The 18,040-nt window shown below is 46.0% G+C and overlaps 1 protein-coding gene across 1 annotated transcript; it reads right to left on the bottom strand.

Annotated features, from left to right (window-relative positions):
* Window positions 1–13,735: 13,735 nt before the first annotated feature.
* LOC123114723 (xyloglucan galactosyltransferase KATAMARI1 homolog) lies at window positions 13,736–15,717 on the bottom strand. The gene has a single exon (XM_044536179.1). The coding sequence runs from the start codon at window positions 15,623–15,625 to the stop codon at window positions 13,964–13,966; it is 1,662 nt and encodes a 553-aa protein (XP_044392114.1). The 5' UTR covers window positions 15,626–15,717; the 3' UTR covers window positions 13,736–13,963.
* Window positions 15,718–18,040: the final 2,323 nt, after the last annotated feature.

Genomic DNA, 18,040 nt, shown 5'->3' on the forward strand with positions numbered 1-18,040 from the left:
TTGTGATTGTGCGAGCTACCTCCTCCATGGGTATGCTGAAAATGTCCTCCCGATCTAGGGGTAAAACGTGGCTTCTGCTGAGCTCCTGAATTGTACTTTCCTTGTCCATACTTCCTCTCGCGGTTCTCAATTTGCTGCTGCTTGCCTTCAATCATAAGAGCAAGGTCTACCAACTCCTAGTAGTTGTTGAAGGTTGCTACCATCAACTGCATGCTCAACTCATCATTCAATCCTTCCAGAAACTTCTCCTACTTGGCTGCATCCGTAGCAACATCATCTGGGGCATAACATGTTAATTTACTAAAGTCCTCCACATACTGGCCAACCGTCCGTCCTCCTTGGCGCAAGTTGCGAAACTCACGCTTTTTCATGGCCATAGCTCCTGCTGAAACATGGGCAGTACGAAAGGCCTGCTGAAACTGGTCCCATGTGACAGTGTCGACAGGGAAAGTGGTTGTGAAATTCTCCCACCATGATGTTGCGGGTCCTTCAAGCTGATGTGTGGCAAACTTCACCTTCTCCGCATCTGTGCATCCTGCTGTGGTCAACTCTCTAGCTGTCTTGCGGAGTCAATCATCTGCTACTATCGGCTCGGTGCTACTGGAAAACACCGGCGGATTCAGCCTAAGAAAACGGGCTAAGTGATCAACAGGTGGTGGTGGTGGTGGTGGGTTGTTGTTGTTGTTCCCCTGATTCTGATTCTGGCCTAGCAACTGCATCAATGTGTTCTGCTGCTGGATCAACTGGGTGAGCTCCGGTGGAAAGGTAAATCCGGGGTCACGTCTCGGAGGCATCTGAGGGTTTAGAAAAGATGAGATGTAAGAATAGAGGGGGTCTAAAGAGAAAACACTACCCATATGCACATGAGGCAAAAGCAAACAATTCACTTCATTCAATCAAACAAGGGCATACAATCGATCTAACTATCGCAAAAGTGCTCGGACTACTATATTTACATGGTGGACTACTACTACTGATGAGGTGGTCTACTAGAAATATTCTTCGGTTGCAGACTCCATGATATCTGCTCCGGCTTCATCAAAATAGTCATCATCGCTATCATCTGGGTCCGAGTCGGTGTCATCGATGATGATGTAGTCTTCCGGGCGAATCTCCTTGGGTTCTTCGTCTTCATCTACTGGTGTAGGGCCTCCCATAAATATTGCTAGCTTCATTGTTAGGTCGGCATTCTTATCCACTAGTACTTCAATTTCCTCTTCATAATCTTCACGTGTAGCCTTGAGTTCTTCCTCTAGTTCCTTCATTCTTGTCTTAGCCTTCTTCAGATCTATCATGTCGGCGCACATCTGGTTCTCCTGTCGTCGAATGTGCTGGTTTAATTCCTGGATAAAAGCTGCAATGGATCTATCCTTTCTGGTGCTGATCATCTCCCAGTGCTCATCTCGGCGCCCACAAATTTGGTAGATAGTATCCTGGAGATCATTGTGGTAGACTTCTCCAATGCGTCCCATGGCGATGTGAGCTGCCATGCTCTTTCCTAGACTCCAAGTTGGTGCATCAAAAAAAACTCTATGGGCTCAGTGACTGGCATGAATGTCCTTCCTGGAACTTGAACTTGAATCATCCAGCGCTCTTCTTCAGGTAAAGTGGCGTTGTAGGTTCCGGTGAAGCTTGGTACTCCTATGTTCAGGTATCTAGTGACTTCCTTCAAGTGACGTCCAAAAGGTGTATCGTCATCCGGTTGCGTGAACTTGTTCCTTGCATCCGCCATCCTAAAGAGTAGAAAAGATGAGAGGTCAGAAAGAAGAGAGTGAATAGTGATCTAGGTCTTTAGCTTAGTGGTCGTGTCCTACAGTCAGCGTGTGCTCTGATACCATCTCTGTAGCGACCAGACCTCAAACAGTCTGATCTCTGTGCTCCGGTGTCATCCCTGGATCAGTAATGCTGACACCACACAGTACTCGGAGGATTTATAATAGAGTAGCAATCACACACTTATTACATCGAGTGTCTCAATAGAGAACTTATTACAATAAATATGGCTTAAGGCCATCTAATAACGATAACAGCGGAAGGCTTGGAAGATAAGTGAGTCCATCAACTCCAACGGCATCACTGAGTATAGAACCACGACCTAAAAACTCCTTAATCATCGTCTGAAAAGTCTGCAACATTAACGTTGCAGCCCGAAACGGGTCAGCACATGGAATATGCTGGCAATGTAACACATAGAGAGTAATGGAATGAAACAGCTATACTATATGCATATTTGGCTGGTGGAAAGCTCTATGGTTACAGTTTTGCGTAAAGCCAATTTTTCCCTACTACAAAGGAATAAATTTATTTAACTATCATGGTAGTTGTTAAACATTGAGAATGGTTGACAGCATCCTCAATCCCAATTAAACATCATCATTACAAAACCCAACAAAATTAATTTAGAGTAACATGTTGAGATTCACATGATAATCCAGGTACTAGATACTCAAGATGTCCATAACCGGGGACACGGCTAACCATGATTAGTTTAATACACTCTGCAGAGGTTTGCGCACTTTTCCCCACAAGACTCGATCGCCTCCGTTTGGTTTCTCGCACTACATGGTGTTTGAGAAGACGGATGACCGAGACATAGTCTTTCAGAAGCGCTAGCACCTTACGATGGATAGACCGTTACACCTACTTTCCCCTACATCTGCTAGTCTACCCTGTAAGAGTTCGCACGACTTAATCAACTATGCTAGAGCCCATAATGGCTTGTGGCTGCACACGGAAGTTTCTAGTATGAATAATCTCATGATCCCTTTGAGCCTGGGTGGCGGTCCATAAAGAAAAACAGGCAATCCTGGAATACCCAGGTACCTCAATCCACCCAGATGTGTGTTTAAGTTGCCACCTTAGATAAACCATTAATTAACAAACTCACATCTGTCATGGATATCACTCACCCAATCCACGTCTACTAGCATAGCATGGCATAATAGGCAAACGTAGAAGTAACTCCCAAGGTTTGATAATAAACAGGTAATAGGTACTACCTCAACTACTTCCCATCCCACAATTTAATTAGATCCTAATCATGCAATGTTTGAGGATTGATCTAATGCAATAAAAACTGGGTAGTAGAAAAGGTATGATCAAAGTGTTACTTGCCTTGCTGATGATCCGCGAAACCTAGCGATTCGAAGTAACAGGCGGCGCACTCCGGGTATTCTATCGCAGACAAACAAACAAGCATACAATAAGCACTCATCTAATGCACAGGTAAAAGTCAAATAAGAGAACTAACCAGAAAGTTCAACTTAAGAACTCCGGTTTGCAAAAAGAATCAAATTGAACGAAGCAACGAAAGTCAAACGGCGAAAGAAAACAACTTCGTTCTACTAATCTGGATCTAAGTCAAATTTTACAGTAGCAAAAACTTGTTTAGGTTGGTTAAACGGATAGAGGGTTTCGAGACGAAACTCCAGGCGCTTGAATCGCCTGATTCCGATAAACGAGCGAAAAGTTATACTAAAACGAAAATCGGATGAGAAATCGCGATTAGAAAAAATCGCGGATTTAATCCGGGAAAAAGATAAACGACGAACGTTCGCTAGAATGAACGAACGGACGAACGCTCGCTAATTAAATAAATCGGAAAAACCAATCTATTTAAAAAAATCAAAACTAAAAAAACGATGAAAAAACCGAACGGTTTTACGAAAAAAATGGCGGCATGGATTTCGAGGCGACCTCGGGAGGCGGGTCGGCGAGGCGGCGGGCGGCGGCTCCGGCGACGGCGCGGCATGCGGCGGCGGCGGCGACGCGAGCGGGCGGCGCTGGCGGCGGCGGCGGCGGGCGCGGGCTAGGGTTTGGGTGGCGGCGGCGGCTGGGCCGGCTTCGGCCTCGGGCGCCCCGGCTTATAAAGCCTGCCGGGCCAGAGTCCCAGGCGGACACGGTCCGGTTAGGTCGGTTGCCTTTTTTTTAATTATTACGCGCAGAAGAAAAAGAAAAAGAAATACTAAACGGACTCCAAAAATCCCGAAATAAATTTTCCCGGGCTTCTAAAATCAAGCCGCACAAGATGAACATTTATTTGGGGCCTAGATGCAGTTTTGAAAAACGCACATTTTTCCTAAATTTAAATAAAATAACGAAAAACTCCGAAATAAAATCTTATTTGATTTTATTATTAAATCCTTAATATTTCTTTATTTTGGGAAAGTCATTTTATCCCTCTCTCATATTTTTTTAATAGAAATAATTGATGATAAAATAATTAAAATCAAATGATCCTATTCTCAAAATTTGAGAAAACTCAAATTTGAAAATAATGAATTCCGCAACTCTCTCCGTGGGTCCTTGAGTTGCGTAGAAATTTCTAGGATCAAACCAAAAGCAAAATAAAATATGATATACAATGATGATCTAGTGTATAACATTCCAAATTGAAAATTTGGGATGTTACACAATCACTGAAAGTTGTTTGATTTTTATATTTCGCTAAGCCCAATACGACCAAAAAATGAAAGAATGGCAAGAGCTGCAAGTGCACAAGTTTAGCAATGCCACTATACCTTGAAAGAGGAGCTTCAAATTTTCCATGGTGCGCCAACATTTATGCTGAACCAAACCATCAAAGGAAGGCTATACAGAGATAAAACATGTGGATTTCATTGCAAATATATTGTGCAAAATAGCAACTATTTTTATTGTCAGGATGGGTAAGCCCGCCATCAAAGGAAGCACATGTGGGGACCCCGACTCATAAGTCGTGATCACCGAATGCACGTGTACAGTGATCCCAGAGATCAATGCTCACTGAACACACAGAAGCTGAATAACAAGAGTCTTACATCCATACGTACCGTATTACACAAGTAGGATCATTATGGTTGAGTCTTGAGTGTAACATCGCAGCGGAAATATTCGTCAATAACTTGGACCTATGCCATCTGCCTTAACCCTACAGGCATTCTGACTGGGAAGCGTCCTAGCTCACATGTTCGTCACCAAGGTACTCTTCATTATATCATGTTCTTTCATGCCTGGCCAATAAAATAACCAGTGGCAAGCCAATGAGTACTTTGAATGTACTCGCAAGCAACCCATGTTTTGGTTCAAGATACAACAATGCATGATATAGGTAAATTTTTACAAAAAGCTAGTTTTGAGTGCAATGACATGCTCAACAACTTGTAAGACATGCATCAGGAGAATTCAAGTAACCATGAGGACAAGTTACAGATATCAACATAAATAGAGTGGGCATCAACCCAACTCAATCATGTCAAGTCCTTTGACTTGACCCAAGTAGTTCTTCCCACTTACACACTGGTTTGTAAACATGTGGACGTAGTTTAAGCAGCAGCGCCCAACTGTCCTTGACCGTGGACACGGCTATTCAAATAGTTTTACGCTCTGCAGAGGTTGCACACTTTACCCACAAGATCCGGGGAACTTCCGTGTCATCCACGACCCGCGGTACCTCAAGTACCCGGGGTAAGCACCCGATCACTATCTTTCCCTAGACGATACTAACATAGAGTCCACTCGATTGGTAGTAACCCCCGTGCTCAACATTTCACAACTTAAAATTGTGGAGCCTCGCTCCCATATTCATCACATACCATTGGCACGGGGTACCAACGGTGTGTCCAGTGCCCCATAAAAATGTTCTTGGCCGCCCTACCTGGCACGACCCCGTCCCGAGAGAGAGTACCAACTCTCCCCCGTCACTAGTAATGCGGGCTCCAAGCTAGTATCGGCCTAGGTAATCAATAATGCCCTTTCCCATACAAGGGTAGAGTGGTTGCACATGTAAGGTTGGGACAGTCGACAAATCTTAAATCTAATCCATTTTCGAAAACAACACATACACTTGCCTCGGTACACCACTTCGTCATCAAGTGGTTACCCATCTCATTGTCTCCCTCGGGCATAAGTGGCACCCGACGGGGTTTTCAAAAAGTCTTTTGAAAGTACTTTGTCTCCATCACCATGCATATCCCGTCCCTTTAGCGTAGCACTACTTAGCATCCTATCTACTCCCACTGGCATAACCCTCATAAGAAGGTAGGGTCATGCTTAATGCAAGTATCAACAAGGGGAAAATGAAGGCAACCTACCAAAGTGGCTACCATCTTATCATGATTCCGTTGCAATAATAATAAAGTGCTATATGAAGTGCATAAAAAGGGTTTCATAGACATGGTCAAAGGGCCGCTTGCCTGTTTTAACAAAGTCTTCGAGGTCTTCAAATAGCTTTGGTCCAACTCCAAGCATTTCGTCTACTTCGTCAACTATCATTGAAAGCAACCATAATAAGCAACACAACAAGGCAGAAATAAAAGTGCTTCAAAAATATTGATTTGACTTTTCTAGGATACCTCTGGTCATGTGAGGAATGACCAAAGTGATTTCATTGGAATTGGATCAATGGATATTTCTAAACATTTTGATATGATGGAATCAAGGGGTTTATGGATTTGCAAGAAGTGTAGAGAAACATATTTTTGAAAAATGAGCAAAGGCACCCATTTAACAAAACATGATTTTAGAACCATCTAGGAGTTGGTTTCACTGGACTTGGAGTTCAAATGATTTTCCTATGAATTTACAAATTGACAAATATGAAGAAATGTCTCATTATCTTGTGTGGTACAGAAAGTATTAATAAAAATGTTCATAAACTAAGTTATGAACTTAGAAGTATCTAGGATCTTGAATCATGGCATTTGGATCAATTTTAGGCTCTCTGTGATTTTCTAAAGTTCAACACAGAAATAAGAAAATAGGATTTATTTAATATGTGTGAAGGGAAATGTGCTAGAAAAATGTGCAAAAAGCACCATGTGATAGGGCATGATTTTAGGAACTACTAGAAATTTGAATCATCCAATTTGGAGTTAATTTGAACTATGTATGGATTTTACAAATTGTTCAAAAAAGAAAAGGGAAAAGGGCTCTGTGCCTGCTGGGCTAGAACAGCCGCAGGGCAGCGGCCCAGCCAGCGACGCGGCCCAGCCGAGCCGGCGCGCGCGCGCGCCAGGTTTGGACCTGACGGGCAGGGCCCAGCTGCCAGTGGGAGAGAGAGGGGGCGAGAGAGAGGTGAGGATGACAGGCGGGGCCCGGCTGTCATCTCTGACCTCGCGACCAGAGGGTCGGCGTGCTCACCGGCGACGTTTCCGGGCACGGCAGGGTGAGCTGATGGCACCGTTGGACTCCTCATCGTGTCGTCGTTCGGGTGGTGCCGGAGTTGGTCGCCGGGGTGGCCTGGTTCGCCGGCGATGAGGAGGCACGGCGGAGGAGCTTCGGGAGGTGGACAGACTGCTCCGTTCGGCCTGCAACCGATGTGGAAGAGGGGGGATGATCAGTGGGCTCCTGCGGCTCCAGATCAAGCGAGAGTGGGGACGGAGAGGGCCCGTACCTCTGGATCGACGGCGACCCGAGGCGGCGGAGCTTCGGTCGATCCCGAGCACAGAAGCCCCTTGAGGATGTTTTGGTGGTGCAAGCGTGTTCTTGGGGGTGTGAGGAGGAGGCGAATGCCACCGGAGCGGCCCGGGGCGGGCTTATATAGTCGCGCGATGGTCCACCGTGGACTTGTGCGCCGGCAAGCTCGTTGCCGTCGCCACGGGTCACGGGGGCCTGTTTGAGTGTGTCTGGGGTGCTCGTGGGGTTGGTCCAGAGTGAGCGGGTGAAGGAAGAGAGCAGGAGGAGGGCCAGGGGCACCGCGCGTGTGAGGCCGCTCATTGGAGCTCTCGGGCGGCCGACGCGCGTGCAAGCAAAGGCAGCAGGAGGGAGAAGGAGGAGGGGGACAAAGGCGTGGCGTGATGAGGATGTCGAGGCACCTCGACTGGCGCAAGGGCCAGGCCCGAGGTGGCCAGACGCTGCGGATTGGGGATGGCTACAGTGCGGGTGTGCACTGTAGCGCGCTCTGGAGCACGCCAATTGCATGCCAGGGCATGCCTTTAGCTTGTAGGGTGCGGCCACTTGTGTCTAGGTTGTTTAGGGAGGAGTAAACAAAGGGGAGAGGGCCTTGGATGCCCTGGACAGCCAGTAGGAGAGGAGAGAGGTTGAGGGAAGAGAGGGAAAGGAGCTGTCCAGAGAGAGAAAGTGGGGTTTTACCCCTCCAATAATTGAGCTATGGATTTGCCATTGCTACTGGAGGTGCAAGGGGACTAGGAGGGACTGTGATAAAAAGTTGAGGCCATGGAGAAGAGTGGAAGTGGTCAAAATAGGGGTTTTAGTAAAATGGCAGAAGGTGTTTGTTGTTGGTTTGGGCAAGAAAATTAATTCCACTTGCCATGAGAATTAACAGGATGGAATGGCACATAGAAGTAGGATGTTCCACCAAGTTTTAGCTCATTTGGGCAAAGTAGCCAATGTAACTTTGGTAAACCCTAGAAATCAACAGAAATGGCTTTACCAAGATTTAGTCATGCAAATCTATTCTCCTTGATGCACCACTTGGTGTAGTGTCATCATTTGAGGTTATGAACATGTCCACAAAAGTTGAGATCAAAAGGAGAAAGTTGACAGTGTAGAGTTGTTCAAATTTGGTTCTGAATAGGAAGGGTTTTGGGGCACTTTGAGCAAGATAACATTCTCTCCAACTTGTGCCATTTGGTCTAGATGAATAATTAGACCATTTGAGCATGTTCACAAGGTTTGAGAACATTTGGACATGTTTGGTAATGTAAAGTTTCTCAAACTTCAAAATGGACACAAATGGTTTTGAGGAGATTTCATGGGGTTATACTATTCTCCATGACATGATATTCCAGTGATCAGCTTAGTTGGAAGAGATAGATAGGAGAAGCGAATGCCAGATGCGCGGTGTGCCAATCAATCCAATTTCGTGAGATCGAGTCAAGATAAGAAGGAAAAATTCTTTGGAGTAAAGTCGCCTGGAAGAAAGAATAGGACTTGGCAAGATCATCAAACATGTCATATGTGACATGCTAGAATTTTCTTGGAATTTCTGGGGAATATTTCCTGTAGAAATATTTCAAATCCTTGAAATGGGCAGAAATGGTTTTTGAGGGATTTGACCAATATTTTGAACATGACCATGTGTTGAAACTCTTATATGTGGACAATATATGTCCATTGAGTTTCCCTGATTTTTTTCAAATATTTTTGAAACAATAAAATAATTTTTCCCTATTAAAGACCATTTCTGGCCTTAAAAAAAGCTTTTAAATCAAATAGGAAAATAACTTTTAAAATTATATTTTTGTGGTTTCTGGGTATCCTATATCTAATAGGAGTCAAACATATTTTTGGAAAGATTTTTACTGCCCTGAATTAAGTACTTGCAGTACAAATCTTAATTCAGGGGTTTTTGGAAAACTAATTTTTGAAAATACTTTTTGGCCAAATTATTTTTGTAAGAAAATACTATATTGCTCTATACACATGGCATGATCATTGGTTCAAGAGTTTGGAGCAAGGAGATGAAGTATAGGAGTTGAGGATTTATTTGATTTTAGAGCACTTGCAAACAACAGACAAAAATCCAATCAAGGCAAGGTCCAAAACACTCAAAAGTTTTTGTCAAACCACATTTTATCATGATTGTTAGCTTAAGTGTTGTGGCATGAAAATCAGGGTGTGATAGCACATCACCATACTAACAATATTTTTTAAAAGTATAGATCCTAGTAGTGGCTGCGGGATGGCACAAATCATTCCATTATCCGATGCATACTGAAATAATCTTCTTCGTCACAATTCCAGTAGCTTTTAGAAGTGCCCCTGGGACCTGACTGCATTTGGAAAAGGTCAAATCTTTCATGATAAGCTGAAGCCAATATTTAAATTGGAAGGTTATGCTGGAATCAAGATGCCTCCACAAGACGAGGCGCAGAACATACAGAAGGTCAGACAATTTTATGTGTAACCAATTGAAGATCCAAGTCAAATCACTGGCATCAACTTGGTTGCATATTCCAATCTCTCACCAAATGGTGTGGACACAAAGAGAGAACTCATCCTTGCTATGAAGCATTTGAAAATAGCAAATTCAGGATATAGAAGGCACTGTCTTGCTCCTACTACTAAACGTGACATAGAATGCATAAGAAGAAATGGATGCTTGTGCTATGAAAGATTCAGAAGTACCACTAAATATATAGAAAAAAATAAATGTGATTATTGGAAATTAATTTATAAGTGCGATTACTGTTGTTTCTGGATATAGAAGGTACTGTACAACTCTGTTGTATACTGGAAATTAATTTATAAGTGCGATCACTATTGTTTCTGGAGATGTAGTGGAGCATGATGGCAAAGGGCCTGAAGGGCAGGAGCAGCGTTGATCTTGGTCGTGAAGATGATGATATGACTGATGTTGCTCGTGGGAATAATAATATGTCTTACAACACAATGAAGTTTCTTATAAAAATAGACACAATGAAGTGCAAGCAGGCTCTAACCATGATACTGGCAGCATCGGAGGAGGACCATCAGAACTTTGAGGCACATAGGGTCATCGTCGACGGCCAGGACCCGCATGCCGATTGGGAGCTGATCCCTCTCCATCTCCCTCTCCCTATCCATCAAACCCTTCCTGGTCTCCATCATCATGGCGGCCAAAAGCATCCCAATTTACACTAATTGAGAGCAACCTAATAATTAAGAGCAAGAAAAGTCAAGCACTGGACATCAACACCACCTGAACAAAAAACCTAAATTACTCACGGAAGAAGAGAAAATCAGGGGCAAAAAACTGTAGGTGGGTTTGGATTTCGGCGCACCGTTGGAGAAGACTCATCCACCATGCAAGCAAGTCGATATGCTCGAAGCAGAGTGCCCGCGTCTTCCTGGCCGGAGGAGCCGTGCTGGTCACCATCTCCTCCTTCCCCTCCTAGAGCCCTCGCTCATCCTTTTCCGCCACCTCCCCCATCTGCACAAATCCTAACCTATATGAATCAACAGGAGGCACCTATTTGTTCACAAATCTGAGATGAAGCACAATTCGTACCTCTAGCGCGAGATGAATGGATCATGGAAGATCTTGCCGACGACATGGTGAATTGCCTGCACTGTTGGCTCGTGATCGGGAGGTGAGATACCCTTTGTGGTCGGCGAATCACGAATCGGGAGGTGAGATACCCTTTGTGGTCGGAGGCGGGGGCGTCGCTTCTGGGAGGTCGCGGCGGAGATCCCGGACGTCGGCGGCGACGTCTCCTCTCGAAGGTCAGTGGTGGCGCCGCCCCTCAGTTTGTCTCCACCGTGCTCGCTCGAGGGCACAATGGACCAGCCGCGCCGCAGTCTTGCTTCGATGTTCCTGCGGCACACATCGGCGGTGGCGGTCCTGTACGTGGACGCGATCCCGGCGGTGTCTTCTATGTGACGGCGGCGGCGTCTTATGTCTGACGGCGGCGACGATCCAGACGGGGGCGGCGGTCCAGATGGCGGTGGCGGAGATTCGGAGAAACGGCGGAGGCCGCGATCCAGAGAAACGGCGGAGGCGTCCATCCAGAGAGGGGATCGATGGAGTGACGAGCGTTGGTCTCGGGGCGGCGGCGAGGGGATCGACAGACGTGCGGGTGGGGGGCCGGGGGTTTATTTTTGTAGGTTAATTTTCATAGATTTTTTTCACTCCGGTTCTATGGCGACCGTAAAACCAACGGAGGGGAGTTGGTGGACGGAACGAAAAAAATCTACGAAAGTTAACCTACGAAAAAACCCGGATGAAAGTGATGGGACGAAAATTGACCGGCGGAGACTACCAACTGCTCCATTAGGAGTAGAGATAAGCTAGGGAGCTCCTATTGGCGAGTTGTGTGCCGTAGGACGCGCGAAATCACCAACTAAGAAATATTCTTTACAAAGGTCAATCCCACTTCTTTTTAGGTTGTGACAAGTGGCACACTGGATGTGCGTCAGTTGTCGCAGCATGAGAGTTTCTTTTTTTCTGTAGACCCGTTTATTCAAAACGTTGTATCTCTTAAAATGTGTGTCCAAATTTTAAACCATTTTCACCGTTGGATTTCTCACGTCGAGACTTTTAAAACTATATCCTATGTTGATAGGTATGTACGAACTTTTTTCACGAAAAAAATGACCCAGGAGCACATTTTTCCCCTTTTCAAAAAGAGGCATGATTGTGCCTTTTACAGAAGCAAACTCATGCCTCCAAACCCGTGCCTCTCGCGAAAGGGAAAAAAGAAAACATATTTTGTTTTTCGTTTTTGAGAGGCACGACCGTGCCTCTCGCGGAAGCTTGCCTCTATGAGAAGCAAATCCGTGCCTCTTGCGGAAGGAAAAAATGCGTCATTTCCCGTTTCCAAAAGTCATGGTCATGCCTCTCGCGAAAGCAAATCCGTACCTCTCGTGAAAGAAATAAAATGCATTTTTTTTCATTTCTGAGAGGCACGATCATGCCTCTCATAGAAACAAATTTGTGCCTCTCGCGGAAGGAACAAAGAATACATGTTTCTCTTTCGTTTCTGAGAGGCACCGCCATGCCTCTCGCGGAAGAAAAAAAGAGAAAACATTTTTTTTCATTTCCGGAAGGCGCGGTTGTGCCTCTCGCGGAAGTGTAGAAACAGAAAACATATTTTTCCCTGTTAGAGAGACGCGGCTGTACCTCCCGCAGAAGAAGGAAAATGTGTCTTTGCGCACCAATTTTTTTTCTCGATTTTTTTGTTCAAGAACTAAGAATGACCCGTGGAAAATAAAAAGTCGAAAAACCCAAAAAATATATTTAAAAAGCCGAAAGCGCGTGTGAAAAAATAAAATAAAAACACAAATTCGAGGGAGCTCACAGATCATGGCACGTCGCGGCAGCTGAGAGAGCGTCAAGTGGCGTGCTCTCAGGACACCGCACTAGACCCTTGTGGGGCTCCAAACGAGTACTCGTTCGTTAGTTACTCCCGAAACGCGGTAACTCCCACAACCGCTCCCCCCCCCCTTGTGCACCCTGTTGGGCCGGCCCACTTTCGGAGAAGGACGCCCCCCTCCCCCCCCCCCCCTTGTTTTTCTTATTTTCTGTTTTTCATTTTTTCCCTCACTCCCCAAAAGTGCCCATCTGGGCTCGCCCATGCACGGGGCAGGACGGCACCTTCTTATTTTTCTTTTTTCTTTAAAATTATTCAGGATTTCACAAAAGTCCAAATTTCTAAATAATTAAGAATTTTGGAAAAATATTGTTCAAGAAATAATAAAATTATATCGAATTAAAAAATTCACTATTTTCAAAAAAGTACAAGAAATCATAAAATGTTCAAAAATTGAAAAAAATGTTAATGATTTTGGAAAACTGTTCGATCATTCAAAACAGTTCATGAATTTGAAAAAAATTCTGTGATTTCAAATAATCAAACTGAACAAAAATTGTTCACGATGTTATAAAAATGTTCCCAAATTTCTAAAAAAAACGTCATTGGTTCAAAAAAATCGCTGATTCAAAAAATATTCATGAATTGGGAAAAATTCGTGCATTTTAGAAAAATTGTTTGTCAATTCAAAAAATGTTCGTAAATTCCAAAAATTGTTCCTGAATATACAAAATGTTCATTGATTGAAAAAATCTTCATGAGTTCCCGAAAATGTTCACAATTTGAAAAAATGTTCACTAATATGTGAAAAATATCGTGAATTTTTTAAAAATGTTCATGATTTAGAAAAAAAATATTTTTTATAAAATGTTCCTCAGCTTGAAAATGTTCATGATTTCTAAAATTTGATACCTTAATCCATTTTATAGGCCGTTATATTTGGCATTGAGGCCTTGATCCTCGCCTCAATAGAAAAAAAAAGTGATGCATGCATAGCCTGGCGCTGAATCAAACTTGAAACTTGCACCGTCCGAAAACGAAATGGTACATGTGCTACATAAAGTTTAAATGAAAATCAATGATTACCACCTGACCTAAGTTCTAAAAAAGTATTCCCTTCATTCCATATTTTTTGTCGTGATTTTATTTTGAATTTGAACTAAAACCACGAGAAATATTATGGAACGGAAGGAGTACATCAATAGTACATAATCCAACAACGAGGAGATAAGCTAGTGGAAGGCAAACAAGGGATCCCATTCATGGGGATCCTCAGCCTTCTGCCCTTCTCCCAACAATGGGTACTTCCAACTATACATCTCTGGCTTCTCATCCTCCGTACGGCCCTCGGCGATGCGTTTCTTCATCTTCGCCACCTTCCGAATGACGCCCCACAGCGCCAGGTCGAACGCGTCATTCACGGTCGACTCAAGCTTCGTTGACGTGTCGCTGTAGGTCACCGCCGGGATGAGGCCCACGATCGCGCCCCTCATCCTCTCGACTGCGTCCGGCGGTATCTGCCGCAGCCTCTCCTCCACGCTCACGTTCCTCCGCACGTCCTCCTCCGAGATGTACACCGAGTAATCGGTGTAGTTCTTGGGCAGGTGCCAGGTGTACTGCACGTACGCCGTGCCGGGGTGGAAGAAGACCGGGATGCAACCGGCGAGCACGGCGTCGAAGGCCAGCCTGCGCGTGTACCTGTCGCCCCGCGGCTGGAGGCAGAACGTCGAGCTCTGGAAGAGTTTCATGACGCTGGCCGGGGAGTCGCATTGGTTGCTCGGCCCCTTCGTGCACTCCATCAGCGAGCAGGCGGCGGACGCCCTGCACTGCTCGAAGAGGTTGCTTGCGATGGACTTGCTGTCCTCGGCGTGGGCGCCGGCGAAGGAGAAGAGCCACTGGCGCTCCAGCCCGCGCACCCGGTCCTGCCAGAAGAAGGTGGCCTCGTCGGTCGCCGGGTGGAATGCAGTGGGGTACGGAATGGCGGCGTCGTTCCGGTCCCACGGGCTGGCCTCCACGACGATGGAGGTCATGTTCCGGACGGCTGGCAGGCGGAAAAGCTTATTTCCCCACTCAGCGTCGACGTCGACCTGCCGCCGGAAGTCCCACGTGGTGCGGCCGGCAACGAAGAAATGGTCTCGACCGCCCATGGCGCGCCACTCGGGGCGCGCCGTGACCAGATCCACCATCTCCAGCGCCATCGCGTCCCGCGTGGAGACGTTGTGCCCCCAGAGGTGCCGCGCCACGTCGAGGCCGGCGTAGAACGGGACGAAGACGGCGGACGCGAGGGAGGAGTCGTTGGTAAGGCAGTCGTACCGCTTGATCCGGTCGTGGAAGATGACGTCCAGGGCGAGCTCGTCGGAGTCGTACCACCCGGTCTTCTGGAGCACGCCACCCTCGCCGCCGCTGAGCCGCGGGCCGAAGCCACCGTTGGCCGTGTACTTGCACTTGTCCTTGGACGGGGAGAGGTCCTCGCAGTCCCAGACCATGTCCGTGTTGAAGCGGGAAGGCAGCTCCTGGACGTAGATGTACTGGCCGGTGCACAGCTCTCGCCTCCGCCTCTCGTCCGCCGCGGCGAGCGCGCGCGCTTCGTTGTCGGCCGAAACCTTCCGGTCGCCGGTGTCACGCCGAGGCGGGACGGCAGGGTCGGAGAACGGCGACCCGCCGCTGCGTCGCGAGGACGCACGGCCGTGCTCGACGCGCGCGACGCCGCCGTGGGCGTAGTCGTAGCAGTGGCATGCCAGCATCGAGAAGGCGGTGGCGATGATGAGGAAGGAACAGAGGCGGGAGCAGCGGCTAGGCCGCTTGTATGACTTGTCCGCCTTGCCCGTGGTCTGCTCGTGCATCTCGCCGCCCGTCGACGGCGGCAGGGCGGCAGAGCTGTGTCGCTTCATCATACCCGGGGAGGCGCGAGAGCATGAAAAGAAGAGCCTTGGCTCCACAAAGCAGCGAGCGGGCAGCTAGTTATAGCTGCAGTCTTGGTGTTCACTCCTCGGTGATCAGTGTCTCAGTGACGACAAACACAGTGGGGATCTTAAGTCAATTTTTGTGCACTCTACGGTCTGCGATGGGATCAAGCAAAGCAAGTGTAAATTAGTAGTAATTTATAAGCCAAGAAGCAAGGAACGTGCACATGAGATGAGTAATCTCAAGGATTCAGAAGTCAGCTTGTGGCCATGTCAGAAAAGATGCATCCACCCAGTTGATAGGATGGCAGAATGCTTCTTACTTCTAATTATGACAGAGATTACAAGTCCAAGTGGCACATCAGAAACTGTGCATGTCAACAAACTGTTCACAGAGGAGTATACTATTTGCAAACTGGCTTGAATATGGCATAGCCATTCGTGGTTATCTTTGGATTTGAATGGCGAGGTTCTATTCAGTCTTCTGTCCCCGTCTCAGTTTCAGAGAAACGACATCTACTGCCACTCGTCCCTCGAGTGCATAATCAGATCAACCATCCACGTCTTTGAGATGCCCAGCGATCAATCTCTGACAAGATCAGTTGATCGCGCGATTTGAATCGACTTACCTGAATTGAGTGACCCGTATTGCCCCATTCATCCAAGACCAAGAGAACGGGGGCGTGAGTGGTGAGATTCTTTTTCTGAAGCTTCTTGTCAGATTCATGGCAGACTCTCGCGCTGCTGACCGTCCCTATTACTCTTGGACAGCTTGGTTATGCGCGTGATTCGCTTGCATGTCTAGAACTACTGGATCTAGCCAAACTGGCATAGGAGTTCCTTGATAAAATAAGTCAAGTCAGCCATCTTTGAGAAATACTATACTGGGACAAGTCAGTCAGACGCAGGTTTTTTGCGAGTAAACTGTCAGACAGCACTTGGCCAATGAAACCGAGATCAAGGATTCCTCCTTCTGCCAATGAAACCAACGTTAGGGGGACTGTTTACTGAACTCCACTTCAGCTCCACTCCATTCCCTTTGTTTGCTTGCTAATATTGGCACGTTTACTATTTGATGTCGCTACTGTCCACTAATTAGGATTAGGACCAGGGGTAATAAGAAGATTACATATATCATCAGCTCCACACGAAAAAATCTGGCACACAACAAATCAGCAGATATGTTCTAGGATGAGCACCGGCGTGTTTGGTTCCTCGCGTCCATGTTGGCTCCTTGCACTTGTGACCCGGTAGAATCTGACGAGTAAATTGCACAATTAAATCAATCACATTAAAGGCTAGGTTAGCAGAAAACATGCATTTGAAGGATTATACTTGTGCTTTATGTGCTGAATCCACAGAAGAGACATTGATCCATCTCTTTTGGAACTGACCATTTTCACTTAACTGCTGGTCCAACCTTCTTTCTACCAAACAAAGAGGCATTTCTACATACGATGAGATTCATCTCACTTTGAACAGGCTCCCTAAGGACATTGCTATGGAAATCACTATCGTGGGATGTTGGAGTACCTGGATGGTCAGGAACAACAAAATTTTCAGAATGGCAGCTCCACACTTCAATTCCTGGAAACACTACCTGAAAGAAGGGCTTAAGAGTACCAAACTTAGAGCCAAGCAAACCAAGGTGGAACAGATTGAAGTTTCAATAGCACAGAACTTATAATTAATTTTTATGTTTCCTAGAATTGGTATTGGGTGACACTAGTTGTATTATCTGCTTGTACATATTTGTTTATTAATGAAAATACCATAGAACAATCGTTCTATAGTTTCGGCTAAAAAAATAGGTTGGCAGAAAATACAAGTTTACATTTTATTTTATTTTTGCAGAAAACACCATGTCTACGGTATTTTATTTTATTTTTGCAAATAATGCTAATCGGTGGCCTTGGCTCGGTTGAATGCGTTTATGACAGATGGGGCCGCGTCGCCAGTCAGGCTGACGTGGCATCGGTTAACACCTCGCATGTAACGGCAGCGTTCGTTAACATTGTCATCATATGTGGAGCCCTGTGGGGTTCACCTGTCACTGGAAGAAAAAAGAAAAACTATTTATCTTTTTTTTGCACTGCGTTAGAACACCCCTAACTCTGTTGTGCTTTGTATTTACCGTTTCTTCCCCCTCTTCTCTCTGACAGACCCCGAGACCGCTGCTGATGCCACTGTGATCGACTACGTCATCGACGACCCTTCTTCCCTTTCAGCAGAGCTTCCAGGCAAGCAAACCCCCCTCCCCCCCGGTGATCATTTCGATATCGCCCATTCCATTTCTCTCTCATGCTTGCATTAGATTTTACTACTGTTATTGTTTGCTCCTATTCTGATGCATAGCCTGCTTTTGTAACCTGCTCATTGTACCTTACCTGCTTATCCTAAATTGTT

The sequence above is a fragment of the Triticum aestivum genome, chromosome 1A, assembly GCF_018294505.1.
Source record: "Triticum aestivum cultivar Chinese Spring chromosome 1A, IWGSC CS RefSeq v2.1, whole genome shotgun sequence".
NCBI classification, from domain to species: Eukaryota; Viridiplantae; Streptophyta; class Magnoliopsida; order Poales; family Poaceae; genus Triticum; species Triticum aestivum.